Source organism: Lactuca serriola, chromosome 7 (genome assembly GCF_051521515.1).
Source record: "Lactuca serriola cultivar US96UC23 chromosome 7, Lser_US96UC23_V15, whole genome shotgun sequence".
Taxonomy (NCBI): domain Eukaryota; kingdom Viridiplantae; phylum Streptophyta; class Magnoliopsida; order Asterales; family Asteraceae; genus Lactuca; species Lactuca serriola.
Genome location: NC_136414.1, coordinates 3,037,845 through 3,065,447, shown reverse-complemented (window position 1 = coordinate 3,065,447; position 27,603 = coordinate 3,037,845). Strand labels below are relative to the sequence as shown.

The following is a 27,603-nucleotide window of genomic DNA, read 5'->3' as shown; positions in this document are numbered from 1 at the left end:
CTTAGACTGCAAAAGGCCTTGTTTCCTCTCTGGACAAGAGAAACACTCATCAAGGAGACAATAGAGTTTCCAAGCACCTACTGGCTGGAGCCTGTAACCTCTTTTGATTGTGAGAATACAAAGGGATTCACAGTTCGACATGCCTATTACTCGAAAGGCATTTGTTTTCCATTGTTTTGAGCCGACAGTTGGAGTCCCTTCACCCCATCCTCATGTCGACCGTGAACTTATGATTTTTATCTCGAGTTCAGTCAGCCTCAGTATCCGACCTGGAGTGCACAGAAGATTACTACGGTCAAGGTGCTGAAACCATTGTTTGCAGGGAAGTTTATTAATGTCTCTTTCAGGACAAACCGAGGTTCGAATAACTCGGTTCCTATCATCTCCCTGGCAGACCTTCCTAACCTGAATCCTCATGATTGGATTATGCTCTTCAATATTTTGCTCACTAATGCGAAGGAGTATGAACCAATCTTAGGTCATCTTAAAAGGATGTTAGCCTCTTATATCCACGAAGTTGTAAAGATGGATCAAGAAGTGGCAAGTGTCATGAGGAAGAAACCAACGGTGAAGCCTGCTACAAAGCCAAGAGATGTCAACAAAATGACTCTTGATCAAATTGATTCTGCTTACCTCACAATTATGTTTACAAGAGCCAAAGATGAAAGGTTCTTATTTGCTCTTGTTGACAAACACTTATTCTCGACCGACTGCCTGGAACATATCATTAATATCATTCATCGATGCAAGGCGAATTCCAATTCTGATAAGAAGAACTTCACAGACATGCTCCGATGGTACATCACTTTCAGACAAACTCTTTTGGTCATCATACTGAGCGTGTTCAAGACTATCAAGAAGTCTGCTGCAGATCAACCGAAGTGAGCTCTCGGCTCCATTGACGCAGAGGGGGAGATTGTTGGGTATTGTATGTTGCGTCGTGGGCTTATTTTGTATATCCGGATTGGGCCTGTCCATCAGTGATTATTATAGGGTTTAGTTATAAATAGTGCATGCATGTATGCATAGAAACTAACATGATTATAGTGATTATTGCGTTTGTAACCCTAAACATCTCTACAGTCGAAGTTCTTAATCGAGCTCTCCTGAGATGTTAAAGTTTAATCATACGCCATCTTTAAAGCCATTCATGTGTTCTTAATTACGTCTCTAATTGTTTATCTGCTTAGAATCTATTGATCCTCCTAGAACTTTGTTCCAACAATATTGATTTCAAAATTCGATTTGACTGGACAGAGCGTGCGACAAAAAGAAAGTTTTGGGGAGTTTTTTTAAAAAAACTTAGTTAGGTGAGGGTAAAGGTGGAAGATGGTGGTGGTGGGGAGGTAGAAGAATTCAGGATTCTTGGCATGGGTGATAATTGGTCTGCCCTGTTTCCTGATGCTCAATGGGTTAGTGAAATTGCGCCACCACTAAATTCTGGTGCCCCTGTGGTGACAGGTGTCAATGGTTGGATTGGAGCCAAGGTTCTGGTAAAGTGTGGCGATGGATAGGAGGCTGATTTTGTTCCCGTCCCTCTGAAGGTGCAGCTGTAACCGAATGGGAATGAGACTAGATCGTTATATTGTTTTCAACTTTTCTTTTCCAAGCCTAGTGTTATGATATTTGAGATTTTTTTAATGTTAAAAAATGAGATTAGTGTGTTTAAGGAGGATTAGAGGAAGATAAATGATGATGGTGGGAAGTGGACTGGTAGAAGATGGTGGTGTGAGATGGAAGGTGGTTGTGATAATAAGGGCGGGGGTAGGGTGGTGTGGACGGTGGTTGTAATGGTGAGGGTCGGGGTGGAAGAAATCAGAAAGTTAAGTTAAACATCAACACCACTTATGTATCTTTTTTGTCAAATATGCAATGTTGTTTGCCAAGTCACCGGTGTTGCTGGTTGACCGCTTCATATATTGCAAACTGATGTAATTGACACATAAAATGATAATTTAATGATCTATTGTGCAACAAATAAACTTCAGTGATCAATCCGAGACATTGCCTAAACTTAATTGTACTACAATATCATTTTTCCTTAAACGATTAAATAAACATGCAAAAAAAATAAAAGTCACCGAATACACAAGATGTGATAATGACTAACAACATACCTCAACATGAAAAAATTAATCAATCACTATTTTTTTTTTTCTTATTTTGTCTGTCTTTTTCTTAATATGTTATTACATTTCAACACCATTTCTATAATTAATATTATAACACCATCTGTGACATGACATGATAATGTCTTAAATGTTTGCTCACATTTAATAGTCTTAAAACAAAATTAACTAATTAATACATGGGCAACCAGGTTTCAAAAGGGCTTATAATCTAACGGTGGTGTCGTTTCTTTTTGAGATCGAAGGAAGTACCGTCTTGAATATAGATAAATTTAAGAGCTAATATATTATACCTGCCCTTCAAAAAAAAATCATTTGGTGCGCATGATACCCTCACCCGCTAACAAGACGGGGGTCAATCGAACGTTTGCCGGCTTTCACTTTTTCCACCCTTTTTCTCTTTATTTCTAAAACCAACGTTGTCCCGCCTCTCCCACACACACTACACAGACAGAGTTTCGAAACCCTAGGAACCCAGAAACAAAGGGGATAAATAAAAGTAATCGGAGAAGAAGAAGAAGAAGCAAAAGATATGCCTCGTGAAATCATAACACTGCAAGTAGGACAATGCGGGAACCAGATCGGAATGGAGTTCTGGAAGCAGCTTTGTTTGGAACACGGTATCTCCAAGGACGGCATACTTGAAGATTTCGCTACTCAGGTCACTACTTTAACTGTATCTTTGGTTATGCTTGGTGGTTTAATCAGTCTCATCTGACTCTACCTTAAGTTAGTGCGTATTATGTTGAGCAAATGTCATTTAAAAGAGCGATCCCGGTGGACCATTCGTGGAAGATGGTTCTCTTTCCCTTGCATTTCGCGAAGCGGTTGTTTCTATGGAAATTGAGCCCTCGGAATTTGTGCGAGTGTCATTGTACTACAATATTAAGTGAAAAACGTAAGTGTGACCATTTTCTGTGTACAAACTTGCTGCAGGGAGGTGACAGGAAAGATGTGTTTTTCTATCAAGCTGATGATCAGCACTACATACCACGAGCATTGCTTATGGATTTGGAGCCTAGAGTGATTAATGGAATCCAAACCGGTGAATACAGAAATCTCTACAATCACGAGAATATATTTACCTCAAAGGAAGGAGGCGGTGCAGGAAACAATTGGGCCAGTGGATATCATCAGGTTAACAATTAATTGGTTTGTTGTGATCACATTATCTTGTATAATTCTCAAATTTCAATAATGATTCTGTGTCTTTTTTTTTTTTTTTTTTTGGCAGGGTAAAAATTTTGAGGAGGATTTGATGGACATGATTGACAGAGAAGCAGATGGAAGTGATAGTCTTGAAGGATTTGTTTTATGTCATTCAATTGCTGGAGGAACAGGCTCAGGTTTTGGGCTTTTACTTACTTACCTAGGGGCTAAGGGCTAAGGGCTAAGGGCTATGGCTGGTTTTATCTCATTCATATGAACTTGATACACAAAGAAATTATTAAACTTGTTATTTGTAGGTATGGGTTCATACCTTCTGGAGACTTTAAATGATCGATACAGCAAGAAACTTGTTCAGACATACAGTGTCTTCCCTAACCAAAACGAGACAAGTGATGTGGTGGTCCAGCCTTACAACTCCCTTTTGACTCTGAAACGACTCACACTAAATGCTGACTGTGTTGTTGTTCTTGATAACACTGCACTTAATAGAATTGCAGTAGAGAGACTTCATATACAAAATCCTTCTGTTTCTCAGACAAATTCTCTGGTTTCTACTGTAATGTCTGCGAGTACAACTACACTGAGGTACCCTGGTTATATGAACAATGATCTGGTTGGACTTCTTGCTTCTTTGATCCCAACACCAAGATGCCACTTTCTTATGACAGGGTATACACCACTGACAGTGGAACGCCAGGTATGTAGGATTTTCAAATACCTGTTAAAATTATTATTAATATTATTGAAACTATTGTTATCGGCAGGCTAATATGATCCGAAAAACCACCGTATTGGATGTGATGAGAAGACTTCTTCAGGCAAGAAAACGTTAGAAGAAGTTGTTTTAGTGAAGCTTTGATTGTGATACTTAGTTACTCATGGGTGCTGGTATGTTTTTTGCAGACAAAGAATATCATGGTTTCATCACATGCCAGGACAAAAGAAGCTAGTCAGGCAAAATATATATCCATACTGAACATCATTCAGGGGGAAGTTGACCCTACTCAGGTCATTTTTCAATCTTCAGTTACACATCCATGGATGAGTTATATGAGTATGACATTTGTGATGCTTTTATTAGGTTCATGATAGTTTGCAGCGAATACGTGAAAGAAAGCTTGTTAATTTCATTGAATGGGGCCCTGCTAGCATTCAGGTATGTAATGTTTCCTGCTAAGGTATTAACCAAACCAATTCTCCTCTTTTAAATTCTGATGTTGATTTTTATGGGACAGGTTGCTCTTTCAAGAAAGTCTCCATATGTTCAAACTGCCCACAGGGTAAGATTTTTTTTTTTTTTTTTTTTTTTTATAAATTGTTGTGGGATTTATTTATTTATTTATGAAAAGTAAAGTGGTGTTAATGTGTTATTATTGTTTTTTCAGGTGAGTGGGCTGATGTTAGCAAGTTACACGGGAATTCGGCATCTATTCTCTAAATGTTTGAGTCAGTATTCTCTCTTAAGAAAGAGACAGGCCTTTCTTGACAAATACAGGGGTTTCCCTTTGTTTGATGTAAGTTACTCTACTCTACTCTTTTTGTTGAATGTTGATGCATTGCATACATACTTCCATTTAATTTTTTTTTTTTTTTTTTTTTTTTTTAATTTTATAGACTTACTATCGTCTCTCTACTTATTAAGGCATTGTTTGTAACTAGCAGTGAAAATTACTTTGTATTTAATGCATTATATAGTACAATGCTGTAAATAATAGGAAGAAATGAAAGTATGTTGGTATTTTAACCTAACCTAACCTTTTTTGTATACTTATTGCAATCACGTGGGTATTATTATTCATCCAGGACAATGATCTTTCTGAATTTGATGAGTCAAGGGATGTAATCGAGAGTTTGGTTGATGAATATAAAGCATGTGAATCCCCAGATTATATAAAATGGGGCATGGAGGTATTTATTACTTTAATTTTATAATTTATTTGGTGATGAATTTCGTTGCAATTTTAATGTTTAATGTGTTGTGTTTTTCAGGATCCTGATCATCTCCTAACAGGGGAAGGAAGTGCTACAGGGACAGTAGATCCAAAGTTAGCAATGTGAAACCAACCATGAATGACTATGTAAAAATGGTGCAACAATACTTTGGTTTGCTTCTAAAAAATGATGTGTAGCATTAGCAAGCATAACATCTTGATTCATGTGCATTAAAATGGAGATTGTAAATCTTATGTGTGCATTTGACATTGTGATCTTTTAAACACTCTTCTCTTCGCATGTCGATTGGCTACCTTTGACAACCATTTTTACACAAGCTTTTTACTCTGGTATTGCAACAATGAACATTTTTTTTTACCTTTATCTCAAATAGAACAATAAGATTAATGAGAACAAGAATAATGTCATTTCATAGGTAAATTGGACCAAAACATATGAGCGGTGGATTCAGGCAGGGTATCTAAGAAACAAACAGTTGGCAATTTTTTACATACAATTTGCCTTAAAAAAAAAAAAAAGGACAATGATATCTTGATTCGCGTCACATCCGAACATGGGTGCTAAATCTTGACATATCGGTGAAGATTATTTGAAGCGGGTTTAATTGGTTGGGGTTGAGCCTTGCTGCATTTGTGGTCCCAGATTATACAAGTCTTTTTATGCATGCATGCTGATGACTGATGCTCGTCTCATGCTATTGTCCCTTTGGTCGTTGGCATCATCCATCTCATCAACTTGTCTTCTGTTTTCTACCTCTATGGAAAATTCAGATAAAGCCATTACTTTTATGGAATAATATACAATTTATCATTATTGCTTCCAACTCAACTCACATCATCATAATGCATACATTAGTTCAACTAAAAAGTTGAATGGATTAAAACTCAACCATAGAGGTCAGTAGGATTTATTTATTTATTATTATTATTTTTTAAAGTTTAAAATATATATTTTATTGAAATTTTGTATAGTTAAATGCATTATAAGATGATAGAGCTGTAAGAAAAATTAAAATAGTGATGAAGCAATCTATTAAATTATATAGGATTTGATGCATTATCATGTCTTGATTTGTTAAAAAGTTTGTAATAAATATATTTTATTTTAGCTAAGGGTGTACAAAATCGGTCCAAAGCCAAACAATGGCTCACCGGAACATGCTATATAGAGTTAGTTGGGTTCCTGATTATCGTGTTTCCAAACACGTTTCTCAGCTCAAGGTATTGTCAAAAATATTTTTTGATTTCATTTTGGTATTTTTTGAAGATTTTATTTCTCAAACTTGAAACTGTGTATGGTATTGTCAAAAATATTTTTTGATTTCATTTTGGTATTTTTTTGAAGATTATATTTCTCAAACTTGAAACTGTGTAGTTTTATAATTAATTTTTTCAATAAAATATTGGATGGACATATAGGTATGGACGTATGGTACTGAATAATTGTACAATGATATATATTTCTAATCGATTAAGGTGTTGTTTGTTTTTCTGAAGCCAAAATGTCTGCAGTCCGCGAACCACATTTGCAACCCTCTGCAACAGAAGAGATGGACCAAACATCTGCAGTCTGCAATAAGAAGACTGTTTGTTTTTTAACATCTGCAATCTGCTAAAATAAACTGAATTTTAAATAAAATTATTTTACAAACTTCAAATGATTTTTCAACACCAAAATTTTAATAATAATAATCATACAACACTGAAAATAAAATTCATTCAACTGAATTAGTCATACAATAAAAAAAATGGTTTTACAATAACCAATATATCATAGACAAATAAGATTTTATAAGGTATTGTAAAAAGTATTTTCAAAAAAAATCACAACATTCACAACAATATTTCATATTTCTAGCACAATTTTTCATATTTTAATCAAGAAAAAAACTTGATTTCAACAACAATTTTCACAACAATATTAAACAACAATTCACAGCATTTTCAGCAACATCTAACATCAAATTTAAGAAAAAACAACTATTTTCAGCAAAAAGAATCAACAAATTTGACTAGATTATAGACTTTTCAGCAAGAATAAACAACATTCACAATTTTCAACTTAAAAGGGTCTTTCAACATCAAAATTGAATTTGTCAGCAATGTTATGGAATTTCTAGAAATTATTTTCACATTTTCGGTATTATTTTCTTATTTTCAGCAACAAAAAATTTGATTTTCAGTAACAAAAAACTTGATTTTCAGCAATCTTATGAAACTACTAGCAAAATACGCAAGGAATATGATTTTCAGCACTATTTTCATATTTTCAACAACAAAAAACTTGATTTTTAGCAACAAAAAACTTGATTTTCAGCAATCTCATGAAATTTCCAGCAAAATACACAAGGAATATGATTTCCAGCAACATTTAATAAGAAGTTTACACAGGAAAATCTATTTTCAACCATATTTTCGGATTTCCACTATCCAACAATAAATTTATACAACAAGAAGCAATTTCAGCAAAATTAAACCACATATTTCAGTACATTAGAGAGTTTTCAAGCAAGATTAATCATCAATTTGATGTTAGAACCATAAAAAAAAACAAAGAAAAAAAGAAAGCAAACTTGTTCGCTGCGTTGCTGTTCGTCTGCGATGGGAGAGGAGGCGTTTTCTGTTGCCTGTGATCAGAGAGGAGGCGGCGGTGGACGGCGGTGCTGATTGGAGAAGATGAACGATGAAGACGATGTTGGAGCGAGACAGGAGCGTCGATGGTGGGTGAAACGTGAGAATGGATGGGCCGAATAGAGAAAGAAAAAAAAAGATGTGTTTTTTTAGGTTAAAATGACTTTGCAGATCTTAGAAGATGTTAGTCCATGTCTGTGTGGTGAAGACCTCGCGCAGACGTTTTTGGATCTGCCCACTTCGAAAAAACAAACACCATGCGAGGACCTATGTCTGTGTGACGCAGACAAAAGTGATTTCGCAGATCTGTAGCAAAAAAACAAACAACCTCTAAGTCTATTACATAAATGAAAATTAACAACTTAGACCATCTTGGACATACTATTATTTTCTGCACCAAAATAGTATAAAGATGATGCAAATAGTGTTTTATCTTCATACAATAATACTTCATTTTTTAACACCAAAACGTAATTCTTGGAACGCATAGCACCACTAGAAAATAGCAGAAACTATAAAATCGAAAACTTAAACATAACAAAACCGACCCAAACTAAACCAATCATGTATCCTTTTTAAGGGATAATGACTTAATAGGGTAAGATACTTTTTGAAATATACACATTTAGTCCTTATTCTTTTTTTCTTGTAAAATAAACCCTTATACTTTATTAATATGTACACATTAGGTCATTTTCACCGGATTCTACAGGTTTTGCTGGCGTGGAAGCGTTTATTTTACAAAAAAAAAAAGAATAAGGACTAAATGTGTACATTTCAAAAAATATCTTACCCTATCAAGTAATTTTCTCTTTCTTTTATTTTGTTGAAATGAAATACCCAGGTGGCATCCACATATCCACAATGAAATTTTTCCAACTTTTATTCATCATGAAAAAGAGGGAGAACACCGATCTCCGGCGACTCCTTTGTGTGTTCCTACACATCACTGGTAGCAAGGAGGAATGATGACAAAAACAACAAGGTCGAAGGGGGAGGCAGGAGGAAGTAGAGACGGTAGTTGGCGGCGAAGAGCTGCTCTGGTAGCCCCCTCGTCGATTCTTTCTTCTTTTTCTGGCAACATATCTCAAAGATGGAGGCAAAGAGAGACAGATCGGAGAAATACAACAGGTAAAGTGTGTTTGGCTGTTGTTGTTCAACCGGAAGGAAGAGAGACGAGAAAGAGAAGGGTCGCCGCCCTTTTCTTGTTGCTGGAGGATCACCCACCTCTGGTGACTAAGCTAATTAATTGATATTTAGTGCCACTTGTGCTTCCACATCAGCAAAACCTGTAGAATCTGATGAAAAAGACCTAATGTGTACATATTAATAAAGTATAAGGGTTTATTTTACAAAAAAAAAGAATAAGGACTAAATGTGTACATTTCAAAAAGTTTCTTACCCTATCAAGTCATTTTTCCTAAAAGAAAATTCGTATATGACCAGTATACCGGGTATAGCCGGTCATAAGGACTGCATTATTATAAAAAATAAAATATAATGGTTTATTTTACAAAAAAAAAAATAAAAATTAAATGTGTACATTTCAAAAAATACTTAACAACAACCGAATCTACTAGAAATTAAATGATAGGATAGCCGTCTGCCTTGCTTCCCATTGTATATTAATAACCCACCCCTTGAAACACACACTCACACACACACGACTTGAGCTCTGAAATTTCTAGGGTTTTGATCTGAGTAATCTGTGTGATTCTCCTCCGATCCGTGGAGGAGACCGACTTAGTTCGGTGATTTATCTTCGTTTGGGACTTCGCATTGTTGATTTTGTTAAAACGGAGAGTAATGGCGGTGAATCGGATGCTGTTGGTTACTGCAATAGCGGCGATGTTCGCGGTGTTTGTAGGCATTGTTTGTCCAAATGTTAGAGCTCAATCGATGGCACCTGCTCCTGCTCCTTCTAGCGATGGTAAACCATCTGCTTAAAATTTTCTATGATATTCATTGCTGCGGTTTTTTTTTTTTTTTTTTTTTTTTTTTTTTTAAATTAAATCGAGTTGTATTGTTGCATTCATATGTAGATCTGATTTAACTTTGTTTTCATCATTTACGAAAAAAAAAACATTTGGTCTTGTGTGATTTTGAGCTAATTTACTTCAACCAGTAACAACCTGTTTAGCTCTGTTTTCATTGTTTCTTACTTTTCAAAGTATTTGTTCAAAAATTTTGAATAAATTTTCTTCTCTGATATTCTGTGACGCTGTTTTAAATGAAATTGATGGTTGTTTGTACAAAAGATCTGATATATATATAGGTTAGCTGTTTTTTCATTGTTTGCGAAAGCAAAATTCATTGATTTGGAGCTAATTTACCTCAACTGCAAGCAACCTGCACTAGCCCTAACACGTTGTATTTTTTTACTATTTTTTTTACCTCGACCTTTTTGTTATGAAGACTAGATAATTGGCAAAGCAACCAGTTAAGTGTATACAGTATACACTTTCTTTTATTCGATTTCTTATATCCAAATTACAACATGAAGACGATTTAGAGTTACTGTAGAAAACACATTCTCTGAACAAACTTTAGCTATATACTTGAAACTTGAAAGCCATGGTGAGTGACGAAAATTGCATTTGTATGTATTGTAGGGACTTCGATTGATCAGGGAATTGCATACGCATTGATGATTGGCGCATTACTTCTAACCTACCTTATCCATCCTTTGGACGCCTTCCCGTATGGTCTCTTTTAATAATTTCCTTTACATGTATTATTAGCTTTGAGTTTGCTTCAAATTATAATCAGAATTATTACACTATGACAAATGCAATCATCAAGTTTTATTCTTGATCATTTATTGAATCTTATCTTGGTATGTGATGTTTTTATGGATTTGGTGGACCAACAACACTTGGCGGAATGAATGATGAAAATTGAAAAATGCAAAACTTGAAACAGAAACCACATAACATAACTCGGGATCAAATTAAGTTAATGTTGATTTCATTTGGCTATTGTGATTTTTATGTCTATGCAAGGTATTTTTGTTTAATTATAGCGTAACTTCAAATATTCGTTTTTAATTATGAATTAAAGAAGCTAAATCTCTTTTATTAAAAATTCCTTTTCTTTATATTTTATCGAGCTTAACTTTAAAGAAGTTATAAGACTTAACAAAATGTCTACATGCCACGGTGATTAAAGTCTGCTAGTATGGAGGGAGGCTTCAAATCTGGTTCCAGGTAAATAAAACCAAAAATCGTTGTGTAGTGACAATAATAAGATAAGTTTTAAAAAGAAATTGGTGATATTTAGTTGTTATTCCATCACATCAACGATACAAACATGGCTGTGAACCAGGTGAAGAATATTATCCATTTAGAAATATACTATGAATCTGTCATCAACATGCATATATTTACATATACTTGAACAAATAAGCAATCAAGGATTCTAGATTACTAAAATCAATCATACGGAAAGAGTTTGTGGGTCCAATTTTCATGATTTAGAGTTGTAGTAATTCTAGTCTTTGGGCATTTCCAAATGATATTGATGGCAATGTGTTGTGGTATTCTAGTGTTGTGTTGTGTAGCCGTGTAGAAGATACTTGACAACTTAATAAAATTAAGGACACCACAATCCCAACAGAAGACCAACTCCTGTGAAAAGTCCCTTCATTCCTCCATCCCTGTTCCATAAAATCAACCTTCTAAGTTGTAATCAACAAAACCAAAATCCATACCTCCATATTTCCACCAGTGTCTTGTCTTGTTGTCATCCTCAATGCTTGGACTGTATCCTTCTGAAAATGTCAATTGAACAACTACACCATTAGTATTACCAACAAAAATAATCGCTAGATCCAATTTACAACATCCCAACATGTTTTTTTTTTTTTTTTTTTAATGCTTGCATAACATAAAATACAAAGATATATATAGTATACCTCTATTTGACGGCGAGTGTTTGCAATGTCTAACGGACATGTTGAGGCACCTGCAACGCATCCAGCAGCAAAGTTTGCACCAACAACAACACTGACACCACAAGTTTCATGCCCCCCCCCCCCCCCACATTCCTAGTATCCGCCTCCTCACCTGCACAAACACAAAGGAAGCTTTAAGGTTTTAAATCACCCATATAAAAATTTAAAAAAAAAACAAAAAACTCTTAAGTTTTACAAGTCCTACTTACTGGTTCCAGGGTAACCCAGCAAACCGCAGAAAATGGAACATCACGAGATAGTTGTGCCCCAAGACCCGTCCATAAGAATCGAAATGCTAAATATAATTTGTTCAAATCCCAAATAAATTCAGGTCAAATTTTCAATACATAAAAAGAGACACATATCCAACACAAGTAACTCACAGCTGCTATTATTATTATTATTATTAAGGTTCTTCGTGGTGTTTGTGTCTGCAGAAACAACCCCAACTCCAGGAAGCTTAATTTGTTCCATGTTGTTGGCCATCTTTAAATGCCTGTTATAAATAAAACAATGGATACAGGTTTTGAAGATAAAAGAATAAAACATTACATTTACACATACTCATGTTACTAGTTATATGAGTTCTTGCAAATTCAACAGGGTAACAAGTAACACAAGCCAATAACTAAGGGGACATAAGGTGTCACACTTGGAGCATTTTGTGATGTATATGCTTCCATATAGTTTCTCAATATATCATAACAAGGCATGTGATGTAGATACCCACCTAATATTAAAACAATCAATCTTTCACAAAATAACACACACACTTATTACCGTGGCTACTGCCAATGCTAAACTTAAGTCGGGAAAATCCTTCCTCATGAATAACTTTCTGGAACACATCTAGAGTGCCTTTATACTTCTGATAACCAAATTAACACCGATTAAATACAAAATTAGACACTTTGAGTACGCAAAAAAGTTTGATCAGGGCGAAGACCAAGGTTTAATGTACTGTGTTTGGTTCAAAGCGACATGTGGAGTGGAGATTCTGATATCATATGGAACACTAGCAGCCTGAGCTTGCAATCTAGTCTGCATAATCAGGCAATACACGAAGCCAATCGATCAAATGAGGGAATCCAATACAATTGACATGCGAGATCCACAACCAGAGTATATTTAGAAGTCGAGAATGAAATTGGAACTAACATGTGTAAGGAAAATAATCGAGGGAGAAGAGTACCTTTGCGACATCGAGAGGATTTACTATAACTGCAGATAGAAAAGCGGCTCCAGCTGCGGCAAACGCCCTTTCTGATAAACTCAAATTGAAGTCAGGCGACGAAGACGTTGTCTGATTCGATTGAAATGAAGAAGAATTTTGATTGGGCATATCTGCTGAAAGTTTTTCGCTAATTCAACTTCAGATCAGATGATGATGATGTTATGCCTTTGAACAGCTACCACATTCCTTCAATTGCTTCTTTCGTTCACATGAATGGAGATCAAGTGTTTGATTAAACACCACGAAGAGGGAAATTGTGGTGCTGTTGAATTGGTTTTAGTTTTCATGGTGAAGACGGTGGAAGGTGTTAGAATCACAGGGTGCGTGATTCCTAGCGTGGAACAAAAGCTACCAACATCTCTATTAAAAAAAAAAGTTACCTCATACTTCACAAACATTGTAATTATTTTTATAAATATAGTGTTATAAACACAAAAAAAATACTACTTGTGATATTTTGATCTACTTAACAAATATTTTTTGATTATATTTTTTTATAAAATTATTTTCTAAAACATAATAAAAAATTAGGTCAGTCACCAAAATAAAAATCAATACCACACGTAACATAATAGTGATGTGAACAAAAACATCTTTATTTTGAAGAAAAAAATCGCAAATACCGTCTATAAAATCGTAGTTTTTTCAATGAAAATACAAAAAAGAATTAATTTTTTGAAGTTTATTTTTTTAGTTAGAAATCTCCAAAGTTTTTTTTTGTTGTGCAAATGGTATTTGAATATTTGAGTAAATTACGGATGGTCTCTGTGGTTTGGAGTAATTTGCACTTTGAATCCTGAACTTTTTTTTTTTTTTTTTGTAACTTGTACCGTGCTTACAATGATGTCATCATTTTGGTTGGCATCCCTAGCTTTTTTCTAACAAAAAATAACATCATTTTTTTTTTTTGCATTTTTGTAGAAAAAACATAAGGTAAATTACACCAATCGTCCATCGTGCAGGTGTCAAAAAACACGTTTAGTCTCTATTTTCAAAAATTAACTCGGGTCGTCCCTCATTTGATTAAAAGGTGCACGTTTGGTCCCCCACAGACATAAATGACTATCTTGCCCTTTTCCTTTTATTTTCATTTATTTTTCAGGTTTATAATTTATTTTATTAATTATAATTCTTTAAAAAATCAATTGGTTCTTATATCGCCCCTGGAAAACCCATCCGACAAGCAACACCCAATACCACCGACAACCACCACCCAATACTTCCAACAACCACCTGTAATCAGCTACTCCGACGATCTCATATCCATAATCACGGTGTTCAAAAAGATCAACGATTTAAGATTTTTTGTCTGAAAAACAAACCCTAGAACAGAGTTGCAGATAAACACCGATTTGCTGATAAACACACACATATGTATGTATTTGTGTTCATGTTTGTTTCTGGGATGATGAACACTGATTTGAAGTTTTCCAAATCTACACAAGTACTTGAAGGATTTCGTTCTAAAGGGTTCGATTTGCAGATGGTTGTAGTTCTTGAAGGCATATTTGCAGATTTGCATATCCATATTGGTGTGAATATTCGATCTACAACTCACTGAAACCTCTGAAATTCAAGAAAGAGGTGATGTTGTTATAGAAGCATATAGGCGGCAGCGGCGGAGCTTGATCTCAAAACCTAAGAGATCGATGACATCTGTGACGAAACCCTAGCTGATGTCAATGGCGGTGAAACACGATCTATCAAAACCCTAGCCGACGTTGATGGTGGCGCATAAACCCTAGTCGCCTCTTGTTTTTCTTGTAAGAGGGTAGCGAATCTGCATCCTCCCAAAGCTTCTACCTTGCCATTTAGATATGCACTCCAACAAGAGGCTAGATCCTTTGACGGTACTGATGATGGAACGGTGACACATGGTGTTCGACGAGGTTGATTATTGGTTGTTGTACAAAGAGGGTGGCGATGGTGAATGAGGTGGTGATTCGTGGCTATTTTCTAGGGAAATAGGTGGTGGTAGAACCGAATTTCGGTGGTGATTATGCATTCCAGTGGTGGTTGTGTATTCTGGTGGTGATAGTTGTGCTTTCTGGTGGTTGTGGTGGTGCTTAAGTCTTCTTCAACGAAATGAAACAGATAGATATAAATATTCGGTTTAATAATTAATTAGAAAAATCAAGAATAAATGAAAAATAAATTGTAAAGGGTATTTTAGTCATTCCATGTCTCATAAGGGATGAAGCATGCAAATTTAAACTAATGAGGGACGAAACGTGCATCTTTTTACCATATAAGGGACGATCCGAGTTGACTTTTGAAAATAAGGACCAAACATGCTTTTTGGCACCTACACGAGGGACGATTGGTGTAATTTACCCTAAAACATATGATTCACAGATGTCATCTACATATTTTTTTGAATTATTGTCATTCAAACTAACCTTGCTTTGGTTGGCACATCATAATTTGTTAAATGATGTCATCATTTTGGAGATGTCATATGCAAAATTGATGGTTATTTTGTAATTAGATTAATTTTTGATTATTTTTTGGAACATGGTTGATTAGATTAGACATGTGCCTTTTTCTCAAGAATATACTACTATAACGATTAAAGAATATTAACAACAACAACATTACATCAATCTCATATAAGAGAAGTAATGAGGAGGTAGAAGTTAAAATGGTTGGCAGCTCCTACCATATGGTTGGAAAAGTTGTTTTCGTAGAAGACCCCCCCCCCCCCCCCCCCCCAAAAAAAAAGTATATAAATAATGAAGTGTTATAATCACGCCCACCCTAAGTGGCCCTACATAAAGATCTACGAATAAAAACAGTTAGTCCGAGATAAATTAAAAAAAGGTGTGTCGAAGAAAAAAGACTAAAGCCACGATAGTCTACACATGATGAGGATTAAAGGTTAGCAATATATTATGGATAATATACAACTAGTAGAAATAGATACCAAAATAATCATTTAGGTGACGGTAGGAGAATATTGTTTGACAAGCACAAACAAAAATGGAGAATCTAGTTCGTACACTGTGCCAATACTACTTCGATATCCTAATTCTAAGACTCCACATTCTCTTATATGAACTTGTATCTTTGTTAAGTGCCAACTCCTTCAAGTCAAACATGATGTTATCTTCCCATTTCCTTCTCGTTTGACTTCTTTTCCTTGCACCGTCGACTGTAATCGTCTCCACTCTTCTAACAATAGAAATTTGTTGTCTTCTATCTGCATCACAAAACTACCATAATCTTCCAACCCTAAGAATAACATTTTGAGAACGTTGGTTTTTCCATTTTTTTAAGTTATGACAAAAAAAGTAAATGAGCTTTGCCTGTCTGTCGCATGCCGTCTCCAGCATGACAAAAATGCCTCTAAAATGTTCCACACTACCTCATGAAGTTTTTCATATTTTCAAAAACGAAATCATATTTTTGAAAAATTACATTTCTTTCATGCGGTTAGTGTAATGGTTTTAAAATTTACTCTTTCATACTTAGTAATGCTCCTATGTTTATATTGTACGATACACCTAACCCATATATAACATAATTCAATAGAAGAAAAGTTCAACATGAGTTTTTATTCAAAAAAGTTTTATCTACATAAACTAAAACATACAAACATCGCATAATTCAATGTTTTTTTAATATCTATATATATTACGAACAAATAGAAAGAACAAACAAGTAGTTGGGAAGAGTACATAGAAATAGAAATAGAACAACAAACGAAGATCAAATAGAAACAACACTTAACCAACTCACCACAACAACGTACCACACAACATGGATAAATTAATATAGACCGTCACAAAATGAGATTCTTGAACATCTTGAACCCAACACATATCAATAGCATAATTTTACTTTAGGATTGATAGATGAGAAGTTGTTCTGCAAGCAAACACCCTTTAATTTTCATTTATTATACCTCAATTAGATAATATGTAGTAGATTGGAGAAGTAAAATGTATTATCCAAAGAAACTTATCTCTATAAGCATCATGATTTTTGGTGAGAAGTGGAAACACATCATTTAGATTTCTCATCAGAAAGAAAAGTACGAAGGTTAAAATGCTTATAGTTCTTTGATTACAAAAGCAATGTTAGTGGTATCAAAATATTAATATGTTAGAAGAAATAAGAGAAACCATGCATACATGATACATGAAAAGATAAGAAGAAAATACCAGTTTATTCCAACTTCTACTATCGAATTGTAATTTTGTTTAAGCAAAACATCAAATAGTTTATGAGCATTCTAACTTGCAGATAATTATATCAAAGCAAAAAACATATTCAATTAAAGAAAATACTTATTCAATGAATTACTAGCCAAAAAGATAGCTTTTACATCATATTAGCTCGAAGCTTGTTCAGTTTTGTTCTTAAAACAACCAATAACTACACATGATGTTGAAACACAAGAAGTGACAATAGCTGAATGCGGATCGATAGCATATAATTTGCAGTCATCTTCTCATCAGTATCTTCTCATCAGCAGATCAGGTCCTCAGCAGTCTAGAAACACACCAACACTGCTTCTTATAGTTAGACCATATTCTATCACACTTTATTATTTGTTTATTTATGATATGTCCAAATTATGTATAACTAATTGTACTTTTTACCTTATTGTTTACTTTTGTATTTTCTTAGACCCATGCTTTTAAAATATGATAGGACATATTGTATTTTGTTTTCCTTTAAAAGGCACCTTGTAATGTCTTGTTAAGACACCAATCTTATGATATCTTGTTCTCCATCTATATGCTTTTAATGTTTTACTCTTAGTTAATTTGTTTACTTAGGGCTCGTTTGATATGCGATCTAACTGGGTCCAAAGAGGAACTGGGTCCATAAAATACCAATTAGCAAGTTTGATATTGATTATAGATTAAGGGACTCGGTCCAACATTAGGACTCGGTCCAATGAAAATAGAGGACTCGGTCCTTGCTTTAAACTTGATGGACCGAGTAAAAAAATCAAAGCTGTCATCGATGCCCTATCCCTCCCCCGTTAACTTCCCTGCGACAAAGCAAGAACTTAATTAGCGATTGAAAGCTGTCAAGCAAAGCAACGATCAACATCAGCAAAGCAATGACCAACATCAACAACAACAACATCGATCAACAACAGGTTTCTTTTTCTTGTTTTATCTTTTTTTTTTCTGCATTCATAAGTAGGGGCAAAATTGTCCATAATTTATTGATTCTTAAAATTTCAATGTTTTTCATGTTCTTGATCAACGGGTTTGTTTATCTTATTTTATCCTTATTTTTTCTGCATTCATAATCAAGGGCAAAACTGTCCACAATTTATTGATTCTTAAAATTTCCATGTTTTTTATGCTCTTGATTTTTATGTCCAGAATCTTTTTTTTGTCATTGTTTTTCATGTTGTTGATTCTTAAACTTTCCATGGGAGCATGCATGTTATTTCCTAATTCTTGAAATCAAGAAGTCAATTTTTTTTGATGAATTACTATATATCTTCCAAAAACAAAATTGGTGCATGTGAAATTATGGTGGTGTCTAATTCTAAACTTTAACACAAGTTTTCATCAATTCTAAACTTTAACACACATACATTAATTAGTAGAGTGACTTTGAAAATTACATATAACACAAGTGGTTGTGTAACCATATATCTTTGTGGTATTGAGGTAAATGAACAAGTAAAAGTTTTGAAAATAATAAGCAGAAAGTAAATGTTGGAAACATGCAATTCGTAGAATAATAGTGTGAATCTAAGGCAACAAGTTTATATTGGTGATGTTACTTTTATAAATATATGATTTTTATTTTTATTCTAAATATTTCTTGAAACATTCAAGACACTAGAGTGTGGTATTTTTTTTACTATAAATTAACAATTTATTATTTTTGATGAATTATTTGTTTATTCTTTTTATCATTTTGTATCTTTTCATCTTAATAACATTTTTATTTTATCTGTTAATAATTTTTTATATTTATAAATATGACCTATTTGTGAGTATTTATGTACATGTGTGTGTGTGTATATATATATATATATATATATATATATATATATATATATATATATTGTGTTTATATGTGCTAATATGTGTATATATTTGCATAACATGTTAAACATTTATTTATTCATTAGACATGGTAGAAAAGAGAAGTAGAGCTAGTTGGTCTTCGGATTTTGTGAACAAAACTTTTCTTGATGCATGTATCCAAGAACTGACAAGTAACGGTCGGGAGGGTAGTGGTCTCAAAGGTACCTCATGGAATATAATAGCTGAAAAACTAAAAAAAAACATGACTTTGTTGTTGACAAAAAACAAATGAAATATCGTTATGACTACTTGAAAAGCAAGTATGCAGTTTGGTTGAAATTAAAAAACAAAACTGGGAATCTCTATAATCCTATCACAAACACATTTCAAATGACGGATGAAGAGTGGAAAGCGGAGGCGAAGGTAATCTTTAAATTTAAAACACATTATTTTCTTAAAGTATAATAATAAAATCAAATTTTCAAACAGTTGAACAAGATGGTCGAGAAATTAAGAAATGCATCCCTCCTTTACCCTGATCTATGCACCCAGTTGTTTGACGGTGCGACCTCGACGGGTGCTGCTAGTTGGGGACCATCTTCGACACTCCCTCACCCTGCAAAAGTCTTTACTGCACAAGATTATGAGGATATCGAGATGATAGATACACCACCTCAAATGGATATCCCAGCCTCAGCTTCAACAGTACCTCCACCTACAAGTGCATCACATGCAAGTGGAGATTCGTATGGTCGGTCCAAAAACAAAAGAGGAAAACAAAATGCACACACGGGCACACTAGATGATGACATAAAAGAGGTTGGCAAGGAAATTATAAAGGCGGCTCAGGCGTTCGCGCAAACTAATAATCTTGACAAGGAGATGGATGAATGTATTGAAAAATTGAAAGGCTTGGAGTGGGGAGATTCTGATCCGAAATACATCACTGCGCTTATGTTGTTTGCTGAAAATGCTGGTAACAGGAAAATTTTGTTACGCCTTGAGTCTTCGACTTGTGAGTTGTGGGTGAAAAGTGCGGGAAAGAATTTTGGATTACTTGGTTGACTTTAGTCTAACTTTAGGATGTTTTTGTCTTTATGCCTTATGGATTTATATTATGGTACATGTTATGGATTTTTATGTGTAGGGTTGTTATGTGTTTTGTTTAGGAATTTTAAGTTTGGGTTGTTTATGTGTTATGTCTAGGATTGTTATTTGGTATTGACTTTTATGTTATGGATTTTTATGGCATGGATTTTTATGTTATGGAGTTATATGTCATCCATTTTAATGTTATTGGTTAATGTTATGGTTTATGTTATAAAATTTATGTGATTTGTATTTAATATGTAACAGGTTACATATGGATAAGGAATGTGAGTTTTTAGGTTTCCTTATACTCTCATGCTATTGGTTGATATTGGTTCGAAAAAGAAAAAACAGAATTGAAAGAATAAAAGCTTACGAATCGAAAGAAACCGGGCATGCATATACACAAGATTTGATACACGGGTGTCCTATACAGTGTTTTGATATGATGCGTCTTTCACAAGATGCATTTGTATTATCATGCAATCATTTTACTCAAAGAAATTGGTTGCAACGTAGTAGGACAATAACCGTTGAAGAGAAGATGACTATATTTTTACATGTTATAGGACATAATGAACGTTTTCGTGCTGTTAAAGAAAGGTTTCACCACTCCATACAAACGATTCATCAATGTTTTCATGAAGTGCTAAAAGCAATGATGTGTTTTGCAAGAGAAATTATTGTACCAACATCTTCTAATACACCAAGAAATCCCTCGGAACGACATAGACGGCTAAAAAACATATTTCCTGGAGCATTAGGTGCACTAGATGGAACACTTGTACACGCAGTTGTGCCCGTTGATGAACAAACTCGCTATAGGGGAAGAGGAAAATGTGAATGTTATCAGAATGTAATAGGAATTTGTGATTTTGATATGATATTCACCTTTGTATGGGCTGGATAGGAGGGTGTAGCACACGATTCTAAAGTTTTGAAAGAAGTTGCATTTAATCCGACTTCTGGATTTCCATTCCCTCCACCAGGTTTGTCATTTTTTTATAAATAAATATTATATATATTATTTATATGATTAATTTGTCACCCATGTACAGATAAATATTACCTTTGTGATGCCGCATACACCAATACCCGTGGATTTATGGCTCCTTACCGCAATACTAGGTATTGGTTAGCCGATTTTCAAAGAAACAGAGCTTTAACAAAGGAAGAAAGGTTTAATCATGCTCATGCACAACTTAGAAATATCATTGAACGTGCTTATGGTGTATTGAAGACGAGATTTCCAATTTTAAAACGTATGGATCCTTATCCTTTTCTAGTGCAAAGAGATATAATTATTGTCTGTGTCGCGGTCCATAATTTTATAAAGAAATACGATATTCAAGATGACCTATTTACGAACTTTGAACAAAACACTATGGTTACTCCTAATGTGGGAGGTGGAAGAAGTGAGGGACAAAACATACAAGACATATAATAGGGTTCAGAAGCCGTTGAGTATATGACTACTTTGCGTGACCAGATTGCCAGTCAGTTACTTTCAAATGGTTCACGTTAAATGATATACTTTTTTATTATGTATGACAGTGTGTATTTGTGTTTGTATTACACTTTGTATTTGGATTTTAAATTATGTCTCTTTATTTTGGATTTTATGTGATAATTTTTATTTTTATAATTATTTTATCCAGCACAAAAGGACAACATAAGGATAATATGACCACTTTTATCATTCAACACAATCAGTCATATAAATAATCAAACAACATAAATTCAATCAGAGATGGATTCAGTCAGCATTTCTAACCCAGTCAGCTTCTAACTCAGTCAGATCTAACCCAATCAGCAACTATCAAACGACCCTTAGATGTTATTTACTTATTTCGCATTTCATTTGTCATAATTGTTGGACCTTAAAACTGATCCTAACACATGACAAGCCGTAAACACAACCACAAAAAATCATTAAAATCGCATTTAAGTGGGAAAGTCTAAATTAATCCCCATCTTACCAAAGATATCAAAGAGCATAAACTCACATATCAAAAAGAAAATTGTTTTCATGGGAGTTGGTTAAAGAATTATGTTGCAAAAAGAAAGATTAAAATCAATAGTTTTCATGGGATTTTGTGGATCTTACATCCATCTTCTTGGAGTTGTCAATCGTCTAAGACAGTGCAACCTCCTAGGGCATGATTATCGGCTATAATCAAGGCACGTTCATTGAATTTGAGGGCATTATGCGAGAAATAAAAACGATCCTCTAAATATAATTTTTCTGTGTATAAGCAAAATTCATTAATACTACTAATGGGTTCTAGTAATCGATTAAGGTGGGTAAGGGTGGATTATTTTTTTAAAAGAGATGAACATTGATCATTTAAAATGAAGGGGGTAAATGTGACATTCTTGGCCAACAATACTACAAGTGTTTTTGATATTCTTTACGTAAAATGATATATATTAATGACAAACTGATTAATAAAAAAACACAGTAGGTAGGTGGAGGAAGCATGATTCAAACCTTCGTCATTTAGAAGGAAGGAGTAAAGGTGATGCTCTTGGCCAATTAAACTATGAGTTATTTTAAAAAATAGTTATGTAAAATGATATATATATTAACATACTAACTATATAGTTTGACTATTTTTACGGGTCTTTGTTCGGTCGCACAAGTTGTACCCTCCTCCCCCCCCCCCCCCCCCAATGTTAGGGCCGAGCTTGGATATAACAATCATCTCTTGGTCTTCTATGTGTAGCCCTTGTTTGATTTTCATTTTACCTTCTCTTTGTGTTGTGTCGATTTGGAATAAGAGCTATTATTCCACCTAAAAAATGATTTATTCACATAAAATATGTTCTACTCACTTGTGCGATATTTTAGAATATGATGTTTTTTATGTGGATAAATCAATTTATTAAGTGTAACAATTATCTTCCATTTGGAATAGATATGAAAATCGGGTCTAACTAAAAGTATCATTTTACGTGTATTTGAACTAAAATTAATGCCCCCTCATAACTTTGTTGATTTTGGCTGTCGCTCAAGCTGCCTATAGCTTCCCATAGCTTGAGTCGAGCCTGTTTATAACTATTGGTTTCCGTTCCGATATATTTGACCGAATATCTGTCTATACTCGCTTCTAAATCTAGACATTTTTTAGTTAGATAGTTATTTGAAACTTTATAATTTAATTTAACAATTATAGGATATATTATCTTAATGGAATCTAACTATTTTCATATTTTATATGTATGCCTTAAAATTATCCTCTATATTGTAAAATACAAGTGAATTTAAAAATGGTCCTACTAATTGGACCTCAGATTTTCTTCGGGGACCTCTCATTAATGATTTTTAGGTATAAATTTCCGTAATTACTAAAAGCTATTTTTTTTTGAAACTCGTACCTATCATTTAATTATTATTAACCTTTTATTTATTATATATTTTATTTTTTTATAATCAAATAATAATAAAACATGTCAACGTTTTCTATATATTTCAATATTTTCTAAATTTTAATATTTTTATAAACCAATAAATAAAAATAAAATGATATTAAATATTTAAATGAAAACTAAGTATTATTAATAGAAAATGTAGTGACGGTACATATATCTATAGCGACCATTATTTCAAGTATATATACAAACATACATCAATCTAAAATAAAAATCTAAACACACACCAAAAATCTCATTCTTTCCTTTTATTTAAAAATAGAAAAAATAATTAAAATATTTATTTAAAATATTTTATTTTATAGATTTTAAAAAATAAATATATTTTTATTTTAATACTTTTTTATAAAAATGAATTGTTTTTTCTATAAACAAATCTTGATATTGAACCATTTTATTATGTAATGATTAGTGTTATTTAATATAAAATATAAAATAATCATGAGAGATGAGAGGATCCTGTAAAAATAAAAAAAAGTTACAGTAATTAATAGGTTAATAATTAGTTTGTTTTAGGAAAAAAATTAAACTAATTATCAAAGGTCCTTTAAGAATATAAAAAGGGTCCAAATAGTTGGATCCATGATTTTGTAACAACCTTTTTGTTTTTTCGAAGCATCTTTTTCGAGAAGAGGGTATAACAAAGCAAATCTGTTAGAGTTAGTGGATGTAAGTTGTGATTTGTCTGAAAGTTTGCTCAAGTGGGCTAGGGTTAGGATTAGACCGCCCTTTGCCATCACACAAAGGGGTTATGAATGATGGCTCATCATGTGTTTTGCCCCATTTTTAGATTTTGTTGGCCCAAAGCTTTGAGATTTCGACCAATCAATAATTCTTAGTATACTTGTTTTTTATTTAAAGATTACTTTTTGAACACTTGTATTTATTTACTATTTAATTCTAACATTAAGTATTTATTTACTTTTTAATTCTATCATCAATCGAAGAAGGGTTTTTTATTATAAACAGTGATTTTTTTAAACGAGAAGTCATATATTCAAGTTTTATTGGAATACATAATGGTATTGAGGTATAAATTAAGAGTAGGATATTTGCCGTTTAAAAAAAGTTGTCATAAAAAAACAGCGTATTTGCAAAAATATAGCATAACTCAGTTGGCAAACATTATCAATCTTGTGCACCATACACGGAAGTTATTTATGTGATTATGTTTCTGAAAATCATATGTAATCGTTCATTATCTCAAATTATGGTTATTTGTGTCAAGTTTATACATATGAAGATCAGTGCATTAAAAAAAATCAAGAATAACTGTTGTTTCAACATTTATATTTTTTATAATTTGCTAATGAAAATGTTTCACGTTTGTAATCATATTTTGGTCCTAAGACATATTTTAAATTTATGAACGTTTGCATTAAAGTTAGCAAAACTAATGATTTGGAAAGATTCATGTCAACTATTCTAACACGTTTTTTTAATAAGAAAAAGGCCATGTTTCTAAAAAAAACCATAATTGCCATTTTTTTTTTATAGTTTTTCCCATAATAGCAAAAAAAAAAAAAATCATAATAGCCACAATTTTCGTATATCATCATCTACGAAAATCTAGGTAGTTAGTGATTTTTTTTTCTTGAAATTTTTGCAAGTCACCGCCAAAAAAAATCTAAAAGACCTACGATTTTTTTAAACTAAAGTAAAAATAAAAAAAAATTGCAGGCAACACCTGTGAAAATCTAGGTGGCATGGTCTTTTAAATTGTTTTTTTTATTTTTATTTTTTTTTTTAAAGATTTTTATAGGTTATCCTTGTGATTGTGAGAACTCATATGGTCTAATAATTGTTATGAAGTTTGTATGCAAAAATTACAAAGTTTTTTTTCCATAATTTTCACCGAATAATATTTTTTGGAGCTAAAAGATATGACTTTCCGACATCCGAATTCAGATTGAAATATGTCTATACATAGACTGTGTTACAACGAACACAATGAATTTTTTTTTAACTAAAACGAAGTCCATATGCGAAGTTATGAAAGATCAAAGTTGGGTTTTTTCATACTTTTCATCAAGTATCCTTCTTTAGAGCTTATAAAGTATGACTTCTCAACATCCAAATTTGGAGTGTAATATGTCTGTAACACCCGGAATCTAGAATATTAATTGTGGAAATAAATTCCCTTTCCTAGGGACCTACACGACGAGTTGATGGTGGGAAACTCGACGTGTTGGAGGCTTTTGGGATGTGCGTTTTAATGAACCAACTCGTCGAGTTGGTGAAGGGAACTCGACGAGTTGGACGCTGATTGAGAAACCCAAATTGTTAGGGTGTTTCACCCTATTTAAATGCCTTAAGTTCTTTAGTTGGCCTCCTTACCAACCTCATCTGTCCAGAAACCCTAAAATCGAGCCTTATCTTCCATCATTGAGTGTAAGAGCTTGGGGAGAGCCTTGAGAGTTCATTTTTTGTGCTTGTCGAAGGAGCTAAGGAATTAGGAGTTGCTTGGCTTGAAGAAGAAGTCTTGGATCCAAAATCTCTGTCTCGCTTGCCAAGTTTTTGAGGTATCAAGTTCTCACATTGCTTATTAGTTACTTAAGATCTCTTATTGGGTTAGAGTTTATGCTTTTTAGCCATGGGTGGGTGGATGTTGGGGATTAGGACGTCCTAAATGATTATTCTTTCAGATCTAAGGTCTACATGAACTATTTTGGCATAAAGGTGCCAACTTTATGGAGTTAAGGGCTTCATGCATTCATTAAGTCTTTCATTTAGCCATTTTTGAGCTTTTGAGCTCCTCTTAGTCATGCTTAAGCGTAAAGTTGGAAACTTTACATGGGCATCTAGCCTTATGGGGTCAGATCTGCATTTTGGGGGTTTTGTCTTTGATGATTAAGTGCTTAATGATTAAGCCCTCACTCTTTTAAGTCTAGGGTTTGGGTTTGGACCCATTTAGGTGGTTCCTAAGGGTAAAGTTGGAAACTTTGCCCTTCTTGATCTCATTTTGGTCGAGATCTGAGCTTTGGAGCCCTTGGATTCGATGAAGGCAGCTTAATGCATTAAGTTGTTGGTTCTTGGGAGAACTCGACGAGTTTGTTGGACAACTCTGCGAGTTGAATTGGTTTTTCCCGATCTGTGCAATTGATGGAGAAACTCGACGAGTTGAAGGACAACTCGACGAGTTGGGTCAACTGGGACTGTTGACTTTGACTTTCAATTTATGTCTTATAACAAGTTTGTCCCAAAGGGTACTTGAGGTAATCTGAATTGTAATTAAAGGAATTATGGGCTTAGGATAAGGCCCATATGGGGTTGGGCCCAATTTGGAACATTGGGCCATTAGAGGGCTTTTATGGATCTAGTAGTTTCTGGTATTTTGGGTTTGAGTTATTAATGGGCCATCGGGATACAAAGTGTTTGGCTAGAAAGAATGGTTGGACCTTAAGGCAATGCCATGTATGGGGTTTGGGCCCAATTTGGAGAATTGGGCCATTGATTGTTTAGTGGGCCTTTGGGCCTTTCAGATTGAACTTTGGGTCATGGATTTGGGCAAGGCTCGGTTAGGGTTAAAATGGTCTTTTTTTACCCCAAGTATGAAGTTGTGGTTATGGATTGGAACCCAATTGTTAATTGGGTGTTATTTTGATCTGATAGTTCAGAGGTGTCGTCAGGGCAGTAGCTAGGGATTTGTTTCAGTGTGCTTCTGCATTCAAGGTGAGTCTCCTCACTGTCTTTAGCAAGTCGAAAGCACCGATACTGGCTCATGGTTATTATGTTAGGATGTCAGTTGTCTGCGTGACTCTTGCATGTGTATGTATTTATATGTATGTTAGGCGGGGCCCGATGATTATTCTATATGCTAGTATCTAGTTGTGCATATATGATTGGTATATAGTGGGGGCTCGATGATTGTGTTGTATGCTACCGTCTTTGTGATTTTTGCATGTGTTTGAATGTTATATGATTATATGGTTATATGTTTAGTGGGTGGGGCCCGTTATGCGAGTGTGGGCAGGGCCCGTTATCGAGTGTGGGCTTGGCATGTATCTCA

At 33.9% G+C, this 27,603-nt stretch overlaps 2 protein-coding genes and 1 long non-coding RNA gene across 10 annotated transcripts; 2 read left to right on the top strand and 1 right to left on the bottom strand.

The window, feature by feature from the left end:
* The first annotated feature begins 2,524 nt into the window (after positions 1-2,524).
* On the top strand, positions 2,525-5,531 carry LOC145061874 (tubulin gamma-1 chain). Its single transcript, XM_079009453.1, has 11 exons — positions 2,525-2,790; positions 3,066-3,266; positions 3,364-3,475; positions 3,596-3,996; positions 4,064-4,117; positions 4,203-4,307; positions 4,381-4,455; positions 4,535-4,579; positions 4,685-4,813; positions 5,103-5,207; positions 5,289-5,531. The coding sequence occupies exons 1-11, from the start codon at positions 2,662-2,664 to the stop codon at positions 5,355-5,357; spliced, it is 1,425 nt and encodes a 474-aa protein (XP_078865579.1). The 5' UTR covers positions 2,525-2,661; the 3' UTR covers positions 5,358-5,531.
* Positions 5,532-9,518: 3,987 nt separating this feature from the next.
* Positions 9,519-10,721, top strand: LOC145061381 (arabinogalactan protein 20-like). The gene is made up of 2 exons (XM_079008830.1): positions 9,519-9,812; positions 10,495-10,721. The coding sequence occupies exons 1-2, from the start codon at positions 9,689-9,691 to the stop codon at positions 10,596-10,598; spliced, it is 228 nt and encodes a 75-aa protein (XP_078864956.1). The 5' UTR covers positions 9,519-9,688; the 3' UTR covers positions 10,599-10,721.
* A 471-nt stretch (positions 10,722-11,192) lies between these two features.
* Positions 11,193-13,427, bottom strand: LOC145061380 (uncharacterized). Of its 8 annotated transcripts, none has more exons than XR_013687194.1 (7): positions 13,027-13,423; positions 12,781-12,875; positions 12,615-12,702; positions 12,218-12,330; positions 12,044-12,129; positions 11,796-11,946; positions 11,193-11,651 (listed from the first exon to the last, which is right to left on the bottom strand). It is a non-coding gene; the product is annotated as an uncharacterized LOC145061380 (long non-coding RNA). The 8 variants fall into 8 exon arrangements; XR_013687196.1 differs by having other exon boundaries at positions 12,796-12,875; XR_013687193.1 differs by having other exon boundaries at positions 12,218-12,702; positions 13,027-13,427.
* Between the last annotated feature and the right edge of the window lie 14,176 nt (positions 13,428-27,603).